This window comes from Chrysemys picta, chromosome 13, assembly GCF_011386835.1.
Source record: "Chrysemys picta bellii isolate R12L10 chromosome 13, ASM1138683v2, whole genome shotgun sequence".
Classification (NCBI taxonomy): Eukaryota; Metazoa; Chordata; order Testudines; family Emydidae; genus Chrysemys; species Chrysemys picta.
In genome coordinates, this window is record NC_088803.1 from 13,042,731 (window position 1) to 13,064,308 (window position 21,578).

General features: G+C 46.2%; 1 protein-coding gene across 1 annotated transcript; it reads left to right on the forward strand.

Annotated features, from left to right (window-relative positions):
• Positions 1 to 19,897: 19,897 nt before the first annotated feature.
• Positions 19,898 to 20,491, forward strand: LOC135975127 (olfactory receptor 5V1-like). The gene has a single exon (XM_065565179.1). The coding sequence runs from the start codon at positions 19,898 to 19,900 to the stop codon at positions 20,489 to 20,491; it is 594 nt and encodes a 197-aa protein (XP_065421251.1).
• The last annotated feature ends 1,087 nt before the right edge of the window (positions 20,492 to 21,578 follow it).

Sequence of the window (21,578 nt, forward strand, 5' to 3'; positions counted from 1 at the left end):
CTGGAGCTCTTCTTCCTATTATCCCTCCCTGCCCCATGAGTCCGGGGCCCAGCGCCACATGCACACTCCTAACAGGGGGGAGGGGCTGACCTCCGTTGTCCACACACAACCAAACCCAACTCCCCCCCCCCCCCCCGCCCACCCGCTCCTTCCCATCTCCCTGGGACAAAGGGGGAACCAAGACTCCCTGCAGCCAGATGCGAGAGGGCTCTGCGGCCAGAGGGTCTCCTCTGCCCTGGCCCTGGGCAAGCCTGGCACCTGCAGCAGGAGCAGGCCCGAGGGAGCGATCCTGCCTCCCAAAGGTCTCACCCTGGTTCCCCCGCACCCCACCCCGCACCCGCACGAGGCACTGGCCCCAGCCAGGTCCCCCTGCAGCCTGTACAGGGAGGGCAGAGATTCACAGGAAGCCCCAGCCCTGCCCACCCCAGCTACCACCAGCCATGCAGGCAAAGAGCCAGGGCAGCAGCTCTGCCACACTGTGCTTCACGCCAACTCCCAGTGGGGCTTGTGTGCACAACACCTCTCCTGGCCTTTGTGGGGCACGAGGCCAAAGGCAAAATGATCCCAATAATCTTGGGGACTGACTCTCCACCCAGCTCCTTCCCCTCCTCTGCCCGGATGGATTGGGGGTGGGGGGCACCTTGAAAGACAGAAATCCAAGCGGTGGCTGGTGCCCTGCATGCTGTTAAATAACCAGGCCTGCCTGCCTCCCCTAGGATACATGATGGACAATTGAAGCCAGAGAAGAGCAGGAGGCTTGGACCGCCCACCCTGCTGTGAGTCACGGCTGAGGGGTATTGCTGTGCTGGGAGGAGGGGCGGGGGGAAATCGGGGCAGGGATCTAGGGGCAGGGGGCAGCAGCCACATCGCACGGTGGCTGGGAGCCAGAACCCAGTTGAAGTGACCTGCAGAGCGTAGGAGCAGGGAGAAAACCCTTGGGGCTGGTTCTGGGGTATCTTCTCCCCGGCTATAGTTTGAAACTCCCTGCCCTGTGGGGTGTTCCCATCCTGGCCCAGGCAGGAGCCATGGCTGGTCAGCAGGGTCTGGGAGTCAGAAGTGAGTTATTCCTGGCAGGCAGGGGGCAGTGGCAAGCAGAGAGCGGGTGGACTCCACAAGAGGGAGGGAAACCACCTCCTATGGGAGACCCGGCTGCTGGAGGAGACTTTTCCCCTTAATCCCTCACCAGCCGCGGTGCTGCGGGCAGGGACTCTGAGCAGCCCCAGCCAAGGGCGAGGCCGGGGGTTCCTCTGAGCCTCATTTGGTGCTAACTCTGCAGAACCCAGCCTGGATTGCTGCCTGCCCCCTGCAAGTGGCAGCTCCAAGAGCCCCTGCACGCACGGAGCAGCTGACACCACCCCAACCCCCCACCCCACCCCAGCCCCAGCTATGCTTATGGGGATATGAAATTCTACCTCTGAGTCTCCCTGCCTTCAACAGCTGATCACGCCCAAAGGGCTGCACCAGAGCTGAGGAAACAGAGCCAGGTGCTGAGGAAACACATCCCAGGGCTGGAGTGTGCAGTCCAACCCCTCCCCCGCATCACGGGCATTCGTTCTGTCAGAGGCTGACCCTGCCAGCTGCTCACTAGGCAGAACCCAGCCAGGTGCTGAGCAGACTCTCCTAGGACTGGTGCTTAAATACCTGGAGAGGCTGCAGTCAGCCCAAGAAGGGTGGGCAGGGGGTGGCGTAGAGTCTCAGGTTGAACTGCAGGCCGCAAGCAGACCCAGCGCCACTTCTCACAGCCCCAATCCACTGAGCAAGAGGGGAATAAGGCTGCTGCAGCCAGAATTTCCTTCACTCCAGTAAACTCCTCTCCCCACATTTCCTGACACCCTCCCTATTTACAACCAATGCAGTTGGCTGCTTTTTAAAGATAAGTGCATGTTGCAAACTCATGTTTTGTTATCCATTTCCTTCTTTGCAGACAAAGATTCCGGTGGAGAGAAATTCCGGCATAGTTCTTCCCGCAGGTCTAGCTACTTAGATGCTCTGCTCACACAGGCAGGCTGATCATATGGGCTGGACCACGCTGCTGTGTGGATGAGGGAAGCCTATGGAAGGTGGGGTGTAAAACAGCAGCTGACGTAGCCTAGATGGGCGCATACTCACTGAAGATGCTCAGACCAAACTTGGGTCAGGGAGCAATGCTGAAACAGTCCAGCAGAGGGAGCCACCACAGGAGTAATGGGCAGGCTGCCAGTAGATGTCCCCATATAGGCAAGAGAGCACTTGCACAGACCTGTGAGAAAGCAGGAGGATACCCAGGTTACTGCCTTGCAGAGTTCCAGAAGGGAGGGGTCTCTTTCTCACGAAGATCTACCCGAGCGCTGATCTCTAGGGCAGGAGCCTTTTATTTGGCTCCACAGGCCTCACTCATACACCTGCCAACCAAGCAAGGCTTTCGAGCTCAGTTTGCACCATACAGAATGAACGGGTGGTCAGACTCACTCACCTCTAGGGCGCCCTTTTTGTATGTCTAGGACTTTTCCATCTTCTCCTCCTCCACTGAGGGGAAGAGGATGGAAGCTCCAGCTCTTGAATTGGGCTATTAGGGACACACACTGATCACCAGTGACTTATTAGGGAACTAAATAGGGAACCCGGGAGACAAGGGTATTTCCCCGACCTGCCTATGGTGGAGAAACATTAAGATTCAGGTCCCAGGAGTCCAGAACCTCTCGAGTTTGCCCTCTGCAATCCGTTATCTCTGGATGGAGCCTAACAGAAAAACAAGAGATGAGTGGCCAAGGGCACAGAGGGCTGCCACGTATACCCTCCAGGAACCAAGGCTCAGGAGAAAAGGCTAGTGGCCTGCCAAGCAGCAGCAGTCAGGCTTGGCCTTCTCTGGCCCCTCAACAAATCTTCCCCAGAACCTCTGAACTACATGCAGGCTGCCCGGAGGGTATCACTCAGTGAGAATTCACCTCTGGCAGGCAGCCCTATCAAGAGGGGGCGGGATCAAAATTACATGAGCCCAGGATGAGCTTCCTCTCTTGGACAGTAGAGCTGGGCAACCTGCTGCAGAGGCGAACGCTGCAAATCCAAAAAACATCATCATCATGTTCAGCCTCACCTCCACGAGCAGACGCCTGGCATGTAATCAAGGCTCCATTTTGTCCTCATCCAAAACCTGAAATCAAACTCTTACCTTCTCAACATTAAAGACAGTGATAGATGTCCTTGTTGTGTAAACAGGCAGAGAGGTTATGCAACTTGGGCGGAAACAGGCACTCAAATACTGCACTGATGGGGGCCTTATAAAGATGTAGACAGATGATAAGTAGCATCTTTATATAGGAGATCCTTGAACAATGCACCAAGCTATTGGACTCAAAGCAAGAACAAACTTCTCTTGTTCACCTCTCAGTAGGAGAGCTCAGGGAAGAGAAGAGTGAAGCCACAGCTCGTATCAAATCTGCTCTTCAGCAGACTACACGCTGCACATCAGACGTACAGCAGCAGTGTTGGTGAATTAATCTAGTACAGTGGTTCCCAAACTGGGGTTCGTGAAATGTTACAGGTTGTCCGCGGGGAACAAATTGCCTAATGGCGGACAGAGCTGTCCCTAGGGACCCCGGGCAGCATGGGGCCAGCAGCCCGGAGCCCCTGGACGTCCAAGAGCGAAGCAGATCAAAGCAAGCATCTCTATCACACTGAGATTTAAACTTCAAAACTCCTTATAGGAAATGCAAAGGGAGGTGGATATTTTTTCCTGTTTTTAAAATTAAATAGGCAGCTAATATTGTTTTTAAAATTATTAGGAAGAACAAGTTTAAGCTTTGTTGTACCGTGCATTGTTTGTCTGGACTGCTCAAGACCTGAATGCTTGTGTAGAAGGAACTCTAAAATGACTTCTTAAATACCTTCATCAAGGAGTATCAGGTGTGAAACAGCATGAAACGTAGGAGCCTTGTCTTATAACAGACTTATTCAAAGTGATACAAGCTACGAAAGTAAGATCTTGGAAGAGTGTTGCCATTTTCATAATGTAATAAAATACTGTAATGATAAATAATAATTAATAATAAAGTGTGTAATAAGCTTGTCATCAAAACAAATTTTATATTTCCCAGATTACTGTTTTTATAATTTATACTCAGGTAAAGGAGAAAATCCCTGGAAATATTTATTTTGAGGAAGGGGTTCGCGAGACTTGACATTTTAGTGAAAGGGGTTTTGTCATAACTATAAAGGGAAGGGTAACAGCCCTCCTGTGTACAATACTATAAAATCCCTCCTGGCCAGAGACTCCAAACTCCTTTTACCTGTAAAGCGTTAAGAAGCTCAGGTAACCTGGTTGACACCTGACCCAAAGGATCAATAAGGGGACAAGATACTTTCAAATCTTGGTGGGTGTAGCTGATGAGATGATCCCCCCCTCGGAATCCACGGTCAGATGTGGGGCAGTGGTGGCGGCCCCCCCTAGAACTGCATGCAGCTCATCGTAGAAGCGGCATGTCCGCGGCTCTGGCCCGGAGTGACCGTTTGCCTCCTTTGTTTTTTGATAGGCTTGTCTGAGCTCCTTGACTTTCTCGCGGCACTGATCTGAGACCCTATTGTGGCCTCTCTCCATCATGCCCTTGGAGATTTTTTCAAAAGTTTTTGCATTTCGTCTTTTTGAACGAAGTTCTGCTAGCACTGAATCCTCTCCCCATATAGCGATCAGATCCAGTACCTCCCGTACGGTCCATGCTGGTGCTCTTTTTTGATTATCGGCCTGCATGGTTACCTGTGCTGATGAGCTATCTGTGGTCACCTGTGCTCTCCACACTGGGCAAACAGGAAATGAAATTCAAATGTTCGCGGGGCTTTTCCTGTCTACCTGGCCAGTGCATCCGAGTTCACATTGCTGTCCGCTCGTCGGGGTGGAGTACAGAAATCGATTTAAAGAGCCCTTTATTTCAAATTAAATGGCTTCGTTGTGTGGACGGGTGCAGGGTTAGTTCGATTTAACACTGCTAAATCCGAATTAAAGTTGTAATGTAGACCAGGCCTAAGGGTAGTTAAGCACTGGAATAGGTTTCCAAGGAAGACTGTGAACTCCCCATCATTGGAGGTTTTTAAGAACAGGTTGGACAAACTTTTGTCAGGGATGGTCTAGGTTTACTTGGTCCAACTCAGTGCAGGGGGCTAGACTTGATGACTTCTTGAGGTCATTTTCAGCCCTACATTTTTATGACTCTATGATCCTATAACCAAGTAAAAACAATTCCGGGCATCAGTATTTAAGCAGTATTATACCATATATGGTGTCAAGTATCAGGGGGTGGCCGTGTTAGTCTGTATCTACAAAAACAACAAGGAGTCTGGTGGCACCTTAAAGACTAACAGATTTATTTGGGCATAAGCTTTCGTGGGTAAAAACCTCACTTCTTCGGATGCATGGAGTGAAAGTTACAGATGCAGGCATTATATACTGACACATGGAGAGCAGGGAGTTACTTCGCAAGTGGAGAACCAGTGTTGACAGGGCCAATTCAATCAGGGTGGATGTAGTCCACTCCCAATAATGAATGAGGAGGTATCAATTCCAGGAGAGGAAAAGCTGCTTCTGTAATGAGCCAGCCACTCCCAGTCCCTATTCAAGCCCAGATTAATGATGTAAAATTTGCAAATAAATTTTAGTTCTGCTGTTTCTCTTTGAAGTCTGTTTCTGAAGTTTTTTTGTTCAATGATAGTGACTTTTAAATCTGTAATCGAATGACCAGGGAGATTGAAGTATTCACTTACTGGCTTATGTATGTTACCATTCCTGATGTCCGATTTGTGTCCATTTATTCTTTTGCGGAGGGACTGTCCGGTTTGGCCAATGTACATCGTAAAACTACAATACCCACCTGGGGAAGTGAGGAAACAGATTGAAAGAGCAAGACGGGTACCCAGAAATCACCTACTATAGGACAGGCCCAACAAGGACAACAACAGAACACCACTGGCCATCACATACAGCCCCCAGCTAAAACCTCTCCAGCGCATTATCTACGATCTACAACCTATCCTGGAAAATGATCCCTCACTCTCACAGACCTTCGGAGGCAGGCCAGTCCTCACTTACAGACCACCCCCCAACCTGAAGCAAATACCAGCAACTACACACCACACCACACCACAGAAACACCAACCCAGGAACCAATCCTTGTAGCAAACCTCGTTGCCTACTCTGTCCCCATATCTACTCTGGCGACACCATCAGAGGACCCAACCACATCAGCCACACCATCAAGGGCTCATTCACCTGCACAACCACTACTGTTACATATGCCATCATGTGCCAGCAATGCCCCTCTGCCATGTACATTGGCCAAACTGGACAATCCCTCCGCAAAAGAATAAATGGACACAAATCGGACATCAGGAATGGTAACACACATAAGCCACCAAGTGAACACTGTGGGGGATGTGGAGATGCCTATAGTGATCCTCGGGGACCCAGCCTACCCGCTAATGCCATGGCTCATGAAGCCCTATACAGCCACCCTGGACAGTGAAAAGGAACTCTTCAACTACCATCTGAGCAAGTGCAGAATGGTGGTGGAGTGTGCTTTTGGACGTCTCAAGGGGAGATGGAGAAGCTTATTGATTCTCTCCGATCTCAGTGAAACCAATATCCCCATTGTTATTGCAGCTTGCTGTGTGCTCCACAATCTGTGTGAGAGCAAGGGGGAGACCTTTATGGTGGGGTGGGAGGCTGAGGCAAATAGCCTGGCTGCTAATTACGCCCAGCCAGACAGCCATGCGATTAGAAGAGCACAGCCGGACGCGCTGTGCATCCGGGAGGCTTTGAAAGCTAGGTTCCTGAGTGAGCAGGGTAACCTGTGACAATTTTGTTGGTTTACAGAGAAGCTGAACCTGCCCCCATTTCTTTACCCAGTGACTGTTCACTATCCTCTACAGTTTCATACCCCGTTCACCCCCTTCCAACCCACGTTTAAAAATAAAATCACTGAAAATTTGTTAATGAACAACGTTTTCTTTATTACTGTTTTCGCGGTAAAGTGTTGAAACTGGGACGCAGACTGTAGTGGGGAGCGGGTGTAGTGTACTGATGCAAAGGACGCTTCTAAACTCGAGGAATGCCAGGCTCCTGCTTCTACAGTGGTCCGCACTGGCGGACTGATTGTTTGAACGGAGCCTGCCACCTCTCCTGTTCGGGACTCTGTGTGTGGGTGCTATGTGACTTTGTGGCAGGGGGAGGACGGTTACAGATTCCCTGCTGCATGGCTCTGTGATCCAGGATAAGGACCGCTGCATAAGATCTCTAACCGCCCTCCCCTGCCACAAAGTCACATAGCCGCCCTCCCACCCCCCAGACAATGAAAACCACCTCCCAGACTAACCAGGGTGCCTAGTGAATGCACTGTGTGTGTGACCTGCTGCTGAACCTGCCCCCGTGTCTGTACCAACCACCTTTCCCCCCCTTAAAACAGACTGTCCTCTAAAAAAACACGATGGAAACAGCAATTAACAGAAACTTATTTTTTATTAGCAAATGGACAGTTAGGGGATGAAACTGGGATGGGGGCTTGGGTGAGGCGGGAAGGAAAGGACTTATCAAACTTTGGGGAATGACAGCCTTCTGCCACTTGAGCAGTCTGCAGGGGTTGAGTGACAGTTTTCACGGGCTCTGCAGCCCCTCCTTTTGGGTACTTTCGGTAAGGGGGGTATGGGACTTTGTGGCGGGGGACGGTGGTTGCAGATAGACTGCAGCGGGGCTCTGTCCTCCTCCCTCCGGTCCTGCAGAACATCCACAAGGCGCCGGAGCGTTTCCGTTTGCTCCCTCATTAGTCCAAGCAGTGTTTGAGTCGCCTGCTGGTCTTCCTGCAGCCACCTCTCCTCCCGTTCGCTGTGTGCTCTCTGGTATTGGGACATGTTCTCCCTCCACTGACTCAGCAGGGTTGCCTCGGCTCGGGAGCACCCCATAAGTTCTGAGAACATGTCGTCCCGTGTCCTTTTCTTTCTACGCCTAATCTGCGACAGCCTTTGGGAGGGGGATGACAGGGTAGGTCAGGAGACAGCCACAGCTGTGGGATGGGAAAAAGGGAGTGAATTCCTCAGAAAGATAAATTTTTGGGTGAACAAAGAAAATAGTCTTTCTCTGTGAAAAAGACCATTCACAGCACCTATCACATGCACACTCAGGACAAGGTTTTCGGCCTTCGCATTCAGTCCCTGGGGTCTTGCAGTGCAGATCACAGAATCGGAGCAGCACAGCGGAATTTGGGTAGCGGGCTGACATGGTAAGCCGTAGACTTGTGGAAGCTTAAAACTGTAATAATAGCACTGCCCTACTTTCATGTTCAAAGCAATGCTCCTAGCGTTGGCCAGTTCCTGCTGCCAGCAATCTGGCAAGCATGAACTCTGCCCCTGTCCCACCCCCTCGCGGCTGTCCCCGGGAAAGATCCCTCTATGCTGCCCCTCTCCCGCCTCCACCACATGGCTGTAAACCGGCGGTCACAGTTCTGTAAAGGAACAGGGAAGCAGTCCCAATACTAACATTCCCCTAATTCAAAGCAGGTCACCATGAGCGACATCACTCTGATGCGTATTTCAGACAGCGACGAAGAACGCATGCTTCGGGAAAGCCTGCAAAGACCAGGGCCGTATGCCGCCATGCTGTGCAAGGCAATGATACCGGAATACTTGATGGTAGCCTGGCGCGGACACGTTTCATACTACGGAGGACACAACATGGCCGCTCTGCCAAGGAACCTCATGCAAAGGCTTTCCAATTACCTCCAGGAGAGCTTCATGGAGATGTCCCCTGAGGATTTCTGCTCTATCTCCGGACATATTGACCAAATTTTACTCTAGCTGCACTGGCAAGGGCTAAACAGTAGAGTGCCTACGGCAAACTAATGAAGATATACCGGACCTTGTTAGATTTTTTTGCAGCAGTTGCACTAGCAAAGACTAGAACTTTAAGTGCCTAGGACAATCTAATCATGAAAAAGCCACAGTTAATATTAATATTCTTTTCAAAATAAATGTTTACATGTTTAATCCACCTACCGGCTGATCCTTCCCCAGATTCTGGGTCCGGGTTAATGCCTGGGGACGGTTGGTATGGGATCTCTGTGAGGGTGATGAAGAGATCCTGGCTGTCTGGGAAATCAGCATTGTAAGCGCTGTCGACTGCCTCGTCCTCCTCATCTCCTTCCTCATCTTCCCCGTCCACTACCATCTCAGAGGAAGCGGGCGTGGACAATATCCCATCCTCAGAGTTCACGGTCAGTGGTGGGGTAGTGGTGGCGGCCGCACCTAGGATGGAATGCAGTGCCTCGTAGAAACGGCATGTCTGCGGCTGGGATCCGGAGCGCCCGTTTGCCTCTTTGGTCTTCTGGTAGCCTTGTCTCAGCTCCTTGATTTTCACGTGGCACTGCGTTGCATCCCGGCTGTATCCTCTCTCTGTCAGGGCTTTGGAGATCTTCTCGTAGATCTTTGCATTCCGTCTTTTCGATCGCTGCTCCGAAAGCACGGACTCATCGCCCCACACAGCGATCAGATCCAAGACTTCCCGATCAGTCCATGCCGGGGTCCTCTTTCTATTCTGAGATTGCACGGCCATCTCTGCTGGCGAGCTCTGCATCGTTGCCAGTGCTGCTGAGCTCGCCACGATGTCCAAACAGGAAATGAGATTCAAACTGCCCAGACAGGAAAAGGAATTCAAATTTTCAAATTTTCCCGGGGCTTTTCCTGTGTGTCTGGTCAGAGCATCCGAGCTCGGACTGCTGTCCAGAGCGTCAACAGAGTGGTGCACTGTGGGATAGCTCCTGGAGCTATTAGCGTCGATTTCCATCCACACCTACCCTAATTCGACATGGCCATGTCGAATTTAGCGCTACTCTCCTCGTTGGGGAGGAGTACAGAAGTCGAATTTAGGAGACCTCTATGTCGAACTAAATAGCTTTGTTGTGTGGACGCGTGCAGAGTTAATTCGATTTAGCGCTGCTAAATTTGACATAACCTGCTAGTGTAGACCAGGCCTGTGACTCTCTGACAATATGAAATACACCAGTGATATGTTGCCCGAAGTGTTTGGGATGAAATAAGCACAGATATGGCAGGAGTGAATCTTAAAGACAAATAAACGGAATCTCTAGTTGCCAAACAGCTCTAGAAGAGTAGAAGAGATCAGGGCCAGCTGCAGGCACCAGCTAAAGAAGCAGGTGCTTGAGGCGGCCAATACCAAGGCGCGTCACTCCGGCTGCTATCGGGGCGGCACGTCTGGGTCTGCAGCGCGGTAATTCAGAGGCAGGTCCCTCAGTCCCTCTTGGAGCGAAGGACCTGCCACTGAATTGCCACCGAAGAGTGGAATGGCGCGATCGCGGTGCCACGGCTTTTTTTTTTTTTTTTTTTTTGCCGCTTGGGGCGGCAGAAAACCTGGAAGCCGGCCCTGTCTGCTGTGATTATTGGATTGAGCTCTTTATTTCTCACCCTGGTCTCCTACATTCACATCATCTCCACCATCCTGAGGATATGCTTCTTGGAAGGAAGTTATAAAGCTTTCTCAACTGGATGCTCCCTCCTTGTCAGGTTTATTTGATACTACGGGATTGATTTCTCTCCATTTGTGAGACTCATGCCAGCCTTCTTGGTGGTTCTGCATAGACTGATCTCCATCAATTACAGCAGCTTACCTCCCATGTTGAACCCCCATCATCCACAGCTCAGAAAGACAAAGAGGTGGAAAGCGCTCTGACCAAAAATTTGGAAACAAAAAAAAATGTTAAATTTCGCATGTAGCGTAAAAACGTTTTCGGAAGAAGCAGTGAAATATCAGTAAGGGACTCTACGGACATTTCTTCACCTCTGCAGGCAGTGGAAAAAGCACATGACATACAAGGAGTGTGGGTTAATTAATGGGAAATGGGCTTCCAGGTCCCCTATGTGACTTTTAAAAATCTTAGCTATAGTCTATAAAGCAGTGCAGTAAAACTGCCAATGGATTTTGCTTTTCAAGTTCTTTGTTTCAAACCCTCCTAATAGCCCATGCAGTAAATCTGTGTTTACCCTCTTCTTCACAAAGTGCTTTGGGACTCACAGATCAATGAGGACTCTGTAAATGCCAATCAAAATCAAACATCACCCAGAACTCTTCTTTCTCAGCCCAGCTGCCCTGCATCCCAGTTCTTCCTGTTCTAATCAATATACCCCACTGCTCTCCCAAGGCCAGCAATAAAACCCAGGACTCTTGAGTTCCCAACCCCATTCCCATATCAACCCTTAGATCAGATTTCTCAGTCCAAGCCGGGAATAATGGTAACTAGTTAATAGAATATCCTTTGATCTTTATATCTCCCTTTTACTAAATCGAACTTAGGAAATTCCATGCCCCGCCACCCCCCCCCCCACACACACACACACTGTGATAATGTTGGAAAGTATTAAAATATTGGGAAATGTCTTGCAAACTTAAAACTGCTGGATTGTGTGTGTGTGTGTGTGCATTTCCACAGAGCTGGCCAAAATTCCCAGTTTTTTCTGGGACAATTTTTCCTTCAAGTTTTGTTTATTTGTCTGAGCTGTTTCCACGTCTTGGGGGGGTGGGGGGGAAGGAGAGAAAGTAAAAATGAAACTATTATTTTGGCACTAGGCCTAATAGGAAAAGACATTCTTTACCCAAAACAACTCCTTCTGTAGCATTAGAATCCAGCCAATACCTTTGGCAAACACAGAAAAGTGTATGTGATGTTTAAAATGATGAGAGATTAATATAAAAAGGATAATAAAAGATTTATATTTACTGAGAACACTAAACCTTCAGGGACTTTCCATGAGATTTGAGCACCTAAATCCCTTGAGCTGTTGTTAAACTCACAGCCATAATATATAATATACATAGAGCCATATCTTTAGCTGGTGGGAATCTGCTGGTGGCCTACGGAATTCAATAGTGCTATGACAATTTACACCAGCCGGGGACCTGCCTTATTGATGTCAGGGAAGCCGTGTTAATTTACAGCAGTGTGGGATCTGACCACTGTTGATTTTGATGGAGCTACATCAATTTACACTAATTGAGGAGCCGTCTTCTGTTGATTTCAGTACAGTTACAATGACTTACACCACTGGTCTTCTGGCCCATTCACTCCAGTAGAGATAGACTGACTTAAACTAGCTAGAAATAGGTCCCTATCTATCTATCTATCTATCTATCTATCTATCTATCTATCTAATGTTCACTGTTCCCGGCCAATGGGAGCTGCAGGAAGCAGTGGGCCACAGGGAGGTGCTGGCTGCTGCTTCCCACAGATCCCATTGGCCAGGCACTGAGAACCGCAGCCACTGGGAGCTGCAGGGGGCCATGCCTGTGGACGGTCAACATCAGCAAAATGTCTTGTGGCCTGCAATCAGATTACCCCGATAGACTGCATGCAGCCTGCGGGTCACAGGTTGCTCACAACTGTGTTAGACCAATTAGTTAAAAATCCATACTTTCCTCCTTGGACAGATCCATCTATCCCTGGGTCTGATAACTTAACAGACATTATTTATGTATTAGATATTATCCATTCATTGAATTCCCATGTATATTAATTATGTTTTTAAATTTTATTATTTTTTTCCGTTTCTCTCTGGACAGTTTTGCTGAAGAATAATGGAGACTAAAACCACCATGGTTGAATTTATTCTTTTCGCACTTTTGAGTGATCCACAGCTACAGATTTTCCTCTTCTTGGTATTTCAAGTATTTCAAGCTCCTTCCACCTCACCCTGGTCTCCTACATTCACGTCATCTCCACCATACTGAGGATATGCTCTGTAGGACAGGCGTAAAGCCTCCGCCACCTGCAGCTTTCACCTCAATGTGGCTATTTTATACTATGGGACAGGTTTCTCGCAGTATGTGAGAGCCATCTCAGCTTCCTTGGATGCTCTGGTCTCCATCCTGTACAGCACCTTGTAACCCCCATGTTAAGTCTTGACATGTACGACCTGCAAAACAAAGGAGTGCAAGCAGTTACGGTGAAAATGTGTTGCACGTTAATGGGTCTGTGTAGACTCTGCTGCTGTGAACTAAAAGTTCCTAATGCACTTTAATGTAGTGCTGTTTCTCTCAGTCTCTTCTGTTGAACCTGTCCCACTTTGGATAATTACTTGAATAATAATGGGCTAACTTCCTGTGTGAACCAAGCCCTTCTTGGGTCTGGGCCTACTAAGCCAGGCCAGATCTGTGGTCCATCTAATACTCCATCAGATGCTTCAGAAGAAGGTCCAAGAAAACCTAAAATGGGCAATTATGGAATAACCCATCCCTAGAACTTAAAGCATGGTGGTTTTAAGACCTAGCCCCTGCTTACCATGAAGCAGAGATCTTAATCTGGAGCTAACTCAGTAATAAGTTTGAATGGTAATAAGAAAATTATTTACAGTAGGAACTGAAATCTACCTGGGAGAGAAGCCAAGGAAGAGTGAGATGTTGGTTAAAACATTAGCCTGTGGTTACAGAAGCTCAGATTTCAAGTTTCTGCTCAGTCATGGACTTCTTATGCGACCTTAAGCAAGTCAGTGAGCCTCTCTGTGGCTCGGATTCATAGATTCCAAGGTCATAAGGTGTTATTGTCATCATCTAGTCCAACATATTGTATCACACAGCCCACAGAATTTTCCCCAAAATAATTCATAGAGCCAATTCTTTAGAAAAACATCCAATCTTGATTTAAAAATTGTCAGTGATGGAAAATCCACCACAACCATTGCTAAATTGTTCTAGTGGTTAATTACTCTCACTGTTAAAAATCATGCATTATTTCCTATCTGAATTTGTCTATCTTCAACTTCCAGCCATTGGATCGTGTGATACTTTTCTCTGCTACATTGAGGAGCCTATTGTCAAGCTGTCGGGAGTGATTCACAACCATGAGAGGTTCATCAACCTCAGGGCAAATTGTCTAAAAGCAGGGCCTACACCCCAAATGGGTGGTTTGTTCTATAATTACATTTCACTAACCTAGTAACAAATGTGAATGCCTGTGAATCAAAGTAACAGTCGTACTATGGAGTCACACACAGACAGTCCCGTTGGGCCCTCCAATCTATCTTGCCACCCAGGTACACTGGACTTAGTGATAAATGGTTAATTACACCAAAAAAAACACAAAATATTCAGGTTGCCCCCAGTCCCAAGAGACCAGTCACTTATCCCAGATCAATTTGTACCTTAGATCTCATGCCAAAGTCAACACTAGTAGCTAATCCAATAATAAACTAACTAAGGATTTATTAACTAGGGCAAAAAATGAGAGAGTTAGTTACAAGTTAAAGCAGGCAACATATAGGCACAGATGAATAACAGGTGGTTCCAAAAGGTGACTGAAGTTTTAGCAGTCTGTTCACTGAATGACTTTTTGGGATAACCCAGGTTGACCCTGGGGATCTCTGATTTTTGTTCCTTAACATCAGCCCTTGTAAGAGTCCAAACACCAAAGAGAGAACCATTTCTTCTTGTGAGCATCTTTACATGCCCTTCCCCCAGAGTTCAAACTGATGGGATAAGAGCTTCTGCACGTAACTTCTTCATGGATGGATGGGGCAGTCAACAGAGCTTTGTCCTACAATGGACCATTTAGTCTTGATTGTCCTTCTTGATGGACTGGAAAACCACTCTTCCTGCCTAGGTTCATAAGTTCAGAGCAGGCATTTTTACAATTATAAAACAAAACGTACATATTACCTTATAGCATGGGATATAGACATCACAAATAAGAGTCACACATGCAGCCACTTAAACACTAAACACATCTTTACAAGTCTAACACCTGTCTTGAAGAATATTAACATACAGGTGAGCTGGTCTCAGAGGTGTGGGAACTAGGGGTGTTGGGGTGCTGCAGCACCCCCGGGTTTTACTGTGAAAAGTTTGCTGGTGCTGTCGAAACAAAGTTAGCATTATTTTGTGATTCTGGAGAATCCCAGAGCTGTGCTGCTCCCATGTGGTGTAAGCGGAAATTGCGCTTTGTTCACAATTTTGAACACACCGGATTTACAGCTTTCAGCACCCCCACTATAAAAAGTGTTCCCGAGCCACTAGCTGGTCTGGATTCCAGCTATGAATTTGTCAGTGCTCAGCTAACGCCTATAGACTTGGCAAGATATGGCACCTGGTTTGTCGGTATCACACCCATTATTCAATATTTGTTCCCTACTGAGATGCTATAGACTGTAATCAAGTCACCCCGTAACCTTCTCTTTGTTAAGATAAATAGACTGAGTTCCTTGAGTCATTCACGATAAAGCATGTTTTCTAATCCTTTAATCATTCTCATAGCTCTTTTCTCACCCCCTCCAACTTTTCAACATCCTTCTCTAATTGTGGGCACCAGAACTGGACACACTATTCCAGCAGCGGTCTCACCAGTACCAAAGAAAGAGGTAAAATAACCTCTCTACTCTACCCAAGATTCCCCTATTTCTGCATCCTGGAATCGCATTAGCTCTGCTGGCCACAATATCACATTGGAGCTCATGCTCAGCTGATTATCCATCATGACCCCCAAATCTCCTTTTGTATATGGAAATAATAGCACTGCCCTGCCTCACAATCACTGTCCATTACCCAGAGCAGATTCACTGGGATAATGTATAATTGTTATTAGAAACATGGGCCAATGACTCAGCTGGTATAATGCGGTGCAGTGCCATTGTTTTCACTGTAGAGGCAGTGATTCACATTATCTAAGGCTCTAGTCCAGTATCTAGAAATGAATCAATAAATAAAATAAATCAAAGCATATAGAGCTTTCTGGGTCTGTCATATTACCCATTGCGAAATACTCATTCATTACTGATGCAGAACACTGTTAGCTTTCTACACAAGAGATTCTTGTCCCAGAGGAAACCAGAAAGTATCCGGACTCCCCAGAAGTAATTAACTCTTGCTCTTAGAATCAGATGAATAAAGGATTTTATTTTCCAAGAGGAGAGGGATTTATTTTTCCAAGAGAAGATAAGTATATAAATTTGATCAACACCCACATGTAGCCCCCTCACCCTGCAGGAGCTGACTTTGGAGGGTAAAGTGTAGCTGATGGTGTTACATGTTGTATTTGTGAGACACAGAGAGAAAGAGAGAGAAGGAGACAGAGAGAAGGAAGGGAGGGAGATATTAACTAGATAGATAGATAGATAATGTGTATGGGGAGAGAGAGAGAGAAAGATTTATCTTTCAGGGCTATATGGTGATAACAAAGTCACTACAACTAGTACTTTACCTCCAGTTCCATTATATGTTATATACATTATTTATATATACATTATATATAGTTCCATTAACTTCAGTTAAAAGAACAGGAGTACTTGTGGCACCTTAGAGACTAGCAAATTAACTTCAGTGGCATCACTAAGTAAAGCGCTTTTCAACTTCAGTAAGGGTGTCACAATAAATCTGTCTCTTTGTCTATCTATGTCGGGGAGTATGCATTACAAGTCCGAAGGTCATAGAATCATAGAATATCAGGGTTGGAAGGGACCTCAGGAGGTCATCTAGTCCAACCCCCTGCTCAAAGCAGGACCAATTCCCAACTAAATCATCCCAGCCAGGGCTTGATCCATGATCTCTTTCTGGAAGCTAGGTGAGTTTGCTTTTATTTTACTCCTCTTTAGTCTGTTACATCTATAGAGGTATGCTCCCTTTCAAAAGAAACACTTATCTGCAAACACTGAACCTTATCCTCAAAATCTATATCTCCCTGTGGAAACTAGCAGGGTCTAGAGCCCGTCAGCCCTTCTCAGGAACCAGCCAGGATTGCAAAGCCAATGTTGGATAATATAACCCATCAGAGCCAGGGGAGGCAGCAGCCTGAAGTTTCTTGCTCAGAAATCCTTGGATTTACTGGCAGAGGGATTGTCATTCTGAGAGCGACCTCAGTCTCCTAGGAAGGTGGGTCTTGTGCTGAAGTTGACCTCTCTATGTATCGGAGTTCCATGGCTGTAAAATAACATTTTCTTTCTCTGTTTATTGGGGCAGGTACAGACAAGCTTTCTAGGGCAGGTCCTGTATGTCAGGCAATGCCTAAACGTATAGCAGCATGTAGAGTACAGTACACATGTAGTTACATGCCAGAGTGAAAGTCAGGCTGTGCCCATGTGTAATTGTGATGATGCTGCAAAGAAAGGCTCCAGCATTGGGAAGGCAAGTGGGAAAGGTTCCTGCGGAGGGGGCGGGGGGGGGGCAATGGGGCCATTATCTCAGTTGGGGGTCCCCTGGTGCTAAATAACAATAATATGAAGACTCATAAGATATCAGGAGGAGGAAGACGACAACTACTGTCCAAAATATGCCTCTTGAAAATGAATGCACATTTGTATAACACAGGCTCTGATTTTCAGGAAGATTAAAGGCCAAAGACTAGAAGCCATAAAAAAATAGACAAGTTATTTTATGTAATCACATAGCTATGAAAAAGGTTATTATCCCAGAGGAGTAGAACAGTCAAGAAATCTAGAACAAACTTCTATAGAACACTTTGGATCAGGTGGTTTCACTGCCTGTCTATTTGATTCAGTTTGGTTAAGAAAATGTAGCCAAAACACAAAGCCTTGGTTGATTTTTCATCACTTTGTAGGCAAGTTATCTTTCTGCTAACCATTTCACTCAGGCTTTAGAAAAGGTTTGGTTTTGGAAAACTGAAAACTAAACATTTCTATGGAAAACTGATTTTCTTTTGAAATCCTTTTGTTGTTTTCTGTGTTTGAAAAGATGAATAAAAACCATCTTTGGGCTTTGGAAACAGATTTTTTTGTTCATGTTTTGGAGGGTCAGATTTTCACTGTAAAAATGGGAAATTTTGAATAAAAAGATTTTTAAACAAAAATACAATACATCATCACCCCAGATACATTGCCTGTTTATCAGAGATGCTGAGCACGTTGAGATCCCATTGATATCCATGGGGATTTGTGGGTGCTTTACGTCTCTGAGCATCAGGTCAATTACCGAGTTGCCTAAATGCAGATTTCAGTGCCTAACTGTAGGCACGCAAGTTTAAAAGTGTTAGTCAATCATTTATAAGACATGTCAAATATTTGTGCTGTTTCCTCAGTATGGCTCCAGAGACTATTCAAAAGGCAAAGACTCTGTCCTGAAGAACTTATAGTCCAAATTAGGACAGGATGAGAACTGGTGTCCTCAGTAGGGAATGGAAGGGAAGACAATGGCTGTAATAAGAAGAACACATGATTGCTTTTGTTAGTAACACGTGCATGCTGAGGATTTCAAAATCAATCAGCTAAACAGAAAGAGCGCTCTGACAGGCATCCATAACTGGTCGCAGAACAACAGATTTTGGCCCTGGTGCTGTAACTGGATCTGTACGAATGGACTCCTGTGCCTGTCCGGAACCCCATTTACCTCAGCGGGACCCCGCACATGGGTGCAGGGGTCCATCCAGCAAATCCAGCTCAATGAAATGGGCTGTGAAGTGCTGTTCTATTCTGCCATTTGCTTATCAATGACACCTACTTTTCAACCAATCCCATCCTTCAGCTCATGTCATCTCCATTCTTTTCAGCAGCTGTTGAGGTTACTGATCGAAAACGAGATGGAGAGACAATGATGCTAAGGGAGTTTGAGAGAGATTCTCCTCCCTCTAGTGTGTCATCAACCAAAATGTCTACTGGGATTGATTTTTTATGTCAATGGGGTTACACAGATTTGGTTGACGGCAGAATGTATGTAGACAATGGGGTCAAATATGTGTTAGAATTTCAGACCAGGATGCTCAGCAATTTCTGAAAAGCAAGCCCCTTTATGGTTTCTCAAGTCAACCAGCAAATTTGAGAAAATCAAAATCACCATCTACTTTGGCAAATCTTGGCCAATAACATTACGCTAGAAAGAGAGAACACATCCTGATGTACATATCCCATGTTTAATGTCCAGGGTTGGAAACTAGTGAAAAAGATCTTCGATTTGCAAACCTATCACTTATCGAGCTCAATTCACCACTGCCCATTCCACTCAAGTCATTGCAGTTGTGCTGGGGAAAAGCTAGAGTAACACAGGAGTTAATGAGACTTATTTATACCAATCACTGACACAGATATTTACTATGCCGCTTTCACAAAGTTATCTGACCAAAAAAAGCAGTGATTGGAAGGTTATTTTCAATTTAGATTCTTAATACTCTTTGTCCACCTGTAAGCCAACACAGTGTACTGGATGGATAATATGGGATCTGGTTTAGAAGAAAGGGTTGTACATGAGGTTTCTAAAAGCAGATCTCTCTTGTATGGCTCACAACACGAGAAATGGGGTCAAATTGGAGAACTAATTGGACACGGTGTTGACACCGGTGTAATCAAAGAAAATATTTGTGTAAATCCACATGGAATAGGACCCACTTTATTTTTTATCCAACTTAGAGTGTTGAATTAGAAATGTGAATTTGTCCATCTGAGTCCCCTTGGCTTTCAAAATCTCACTTGTGTTCTATCTATCTATCTATCTATCTATCTATCTATCTATCTATCTATCTATCTAATTGAATTTCCATAACCTGCTATGTTGGTTAATTTCATTTTTTTTTCTCTTCATACAGATCACTAAATGTGAATGGAAAACCAAACCAATGTGAATGAATTTATTCTTGTGGGACTTTCTAATTACCCAGAACTTCAATTTTTCCTCTTCCTGGTGTTTTTAGTTATTTACCTAATCACCCTGGTGGGGAACATGATGATTATGCTGGTGATAAGGGCTGATCCTCAACTCCAAACTCCCATGTACTTCTTCCTGTCTCATTTGTCCTTTGTTGATATCTGTTATTCCTCAGCCATTGTCCCTAAGATGTTGGTGAATTTCCTAGCAAAGCACAAAACCATTTCTGTCAATGGCTGACTTGCCCAGATGTTCTTCATCCTCCTCTCAGCTGGCACTGAAGTTTTTGTGCTCTCGGCAATGGCTTATGACCGATACACTGCCATATGTCACCCATTGCATTATGTGGGGACCATGAACAAACGAGTGAGCAGACAGTTGGTGGGTGGTTCTTGGATAATGGGACTCTTGTATTCACTGGTCAACACTGTCCCTGTGTTAAAGTTACACTTCTGTGGGCCCAATGAAATCAGGCATTTCAGCTGTGAGCTCCCTCCGCTACTACAACTATCTTGCACCGTGACCTTGACCAATAAAATAGCTCTTCTTTCTTCTGCTGTGATATTTGGTTTCAGCTCCTTCCTCTTCACCTTGGTCTCCTACATTCACATCATCTCCACTATCCTCCGAATACGCTCCTCGGAGGGAAGACGTAAAACCTTCTCTACATGCAGCTCCCACCTCATTGTGGTGGTTTTATTGTTTGTGACAGCTCTTTCCCAGTACATGAAACCCAGTTCAGTCACTTCCCTGGTTCTAGATGAACTCTTCTCCATCCAGTACAGCATCTTGACCCCCATGTTGAACCCCATCATCTACAGCTTGAAAAATAAAGATATGAAAACTGCTCTGACAAGAACACTAGGGAAAATTCAAGTTTCTCATGCAATGTAACCATTTCTAGGTTTTATCATTTTCAATAAAATTATAATATAAATCGAAGAATTGTGGGAACTGCACTATCTAGATATTTTGAGTTCTTTCAACTGGTTGACACTGATACACAATTGGCAATCAATTTAGTCTAGATCAGAGATCAGCAACCTTTGGCACGCGGTCCGTCAGGGAAATCCACTGGCAAGCTGGGATGGTTTGTTTACCTTCAGCGTCTGCAGGTTCAGCCGATCGCAGCTCCCACTGGCCATGGTTTGTCGTTCCAGGCCAATGGGGGCTGTGGGAAGTGGCACGGAGCAAGAGATGTGCTGGATTCTGCTTCCCACAGCCCCCATTGCCCTGGCAGAGTGGGAGCTGCGATCAGCCAAATCTATGGACGCTGCGGGTAAACAAACCGTCCTGGCCCGCCAGCGGATGTCCCTGATGGGCCGCGTGCCAAAGGTTGCTTATCCCTGGTCTAGATAAAAGCACTCATGCAAACACAGTTTATAGGGCCAAAATGTTAGGTGCAATAAACAGATGTATCTCAGTTGGCTTCAATTGAACTATTTCAATTTACACCCGCTGAGGACCTGGCTCATTATGTTGATATCCATCCTTGATTTATTTCTACTTAAAGCAATGTAAGCTTTGGGGTTGAGTAGCATTAAATTTGAAAATCAACGTGCAAAGAGTCCCAACACTAGGGATTTAGACTGAACTTGAATTGGCATTGAGTATAGTTTGAGCTAAGGCATGCTAGGTAAACCAAAATTTTCACTTGATTTTTAGCCTAGCCACAACTCCACAAGATAAATCAAGTGATATGATTTTACCCTGTATCTACATTAGGAAAAAAGTGTCAAAGTTAGATCGGTTATAACGATTATGTGTTACTCCAGGGCCTTAACCTTAAGACATCCTTCCTAAAGGGCCTAAGGGAGTTAGGTGCTGAAATGTGGCCCAGGATGTTACAGTGAAGAAAGCAGGTGTTAGGAGTATTAGTGATGATAATGTAATATTCAGGCCTGTATATCTGCCTATATTTTGGGTCTTTTTGCCCATTTGACTTTTGATATTTTTATATCCTTAAAGCACTTATATCCTG

Bases quoted from the DNA above. Each gene is read 5' to 3' on its own strand.
- LOC135975127 (XM_065565179.1), top strand. From the start codon at position 19,898: ATGGCTTATGACCGATACACTGCCATATGTCACCCATTGCATTATGTG.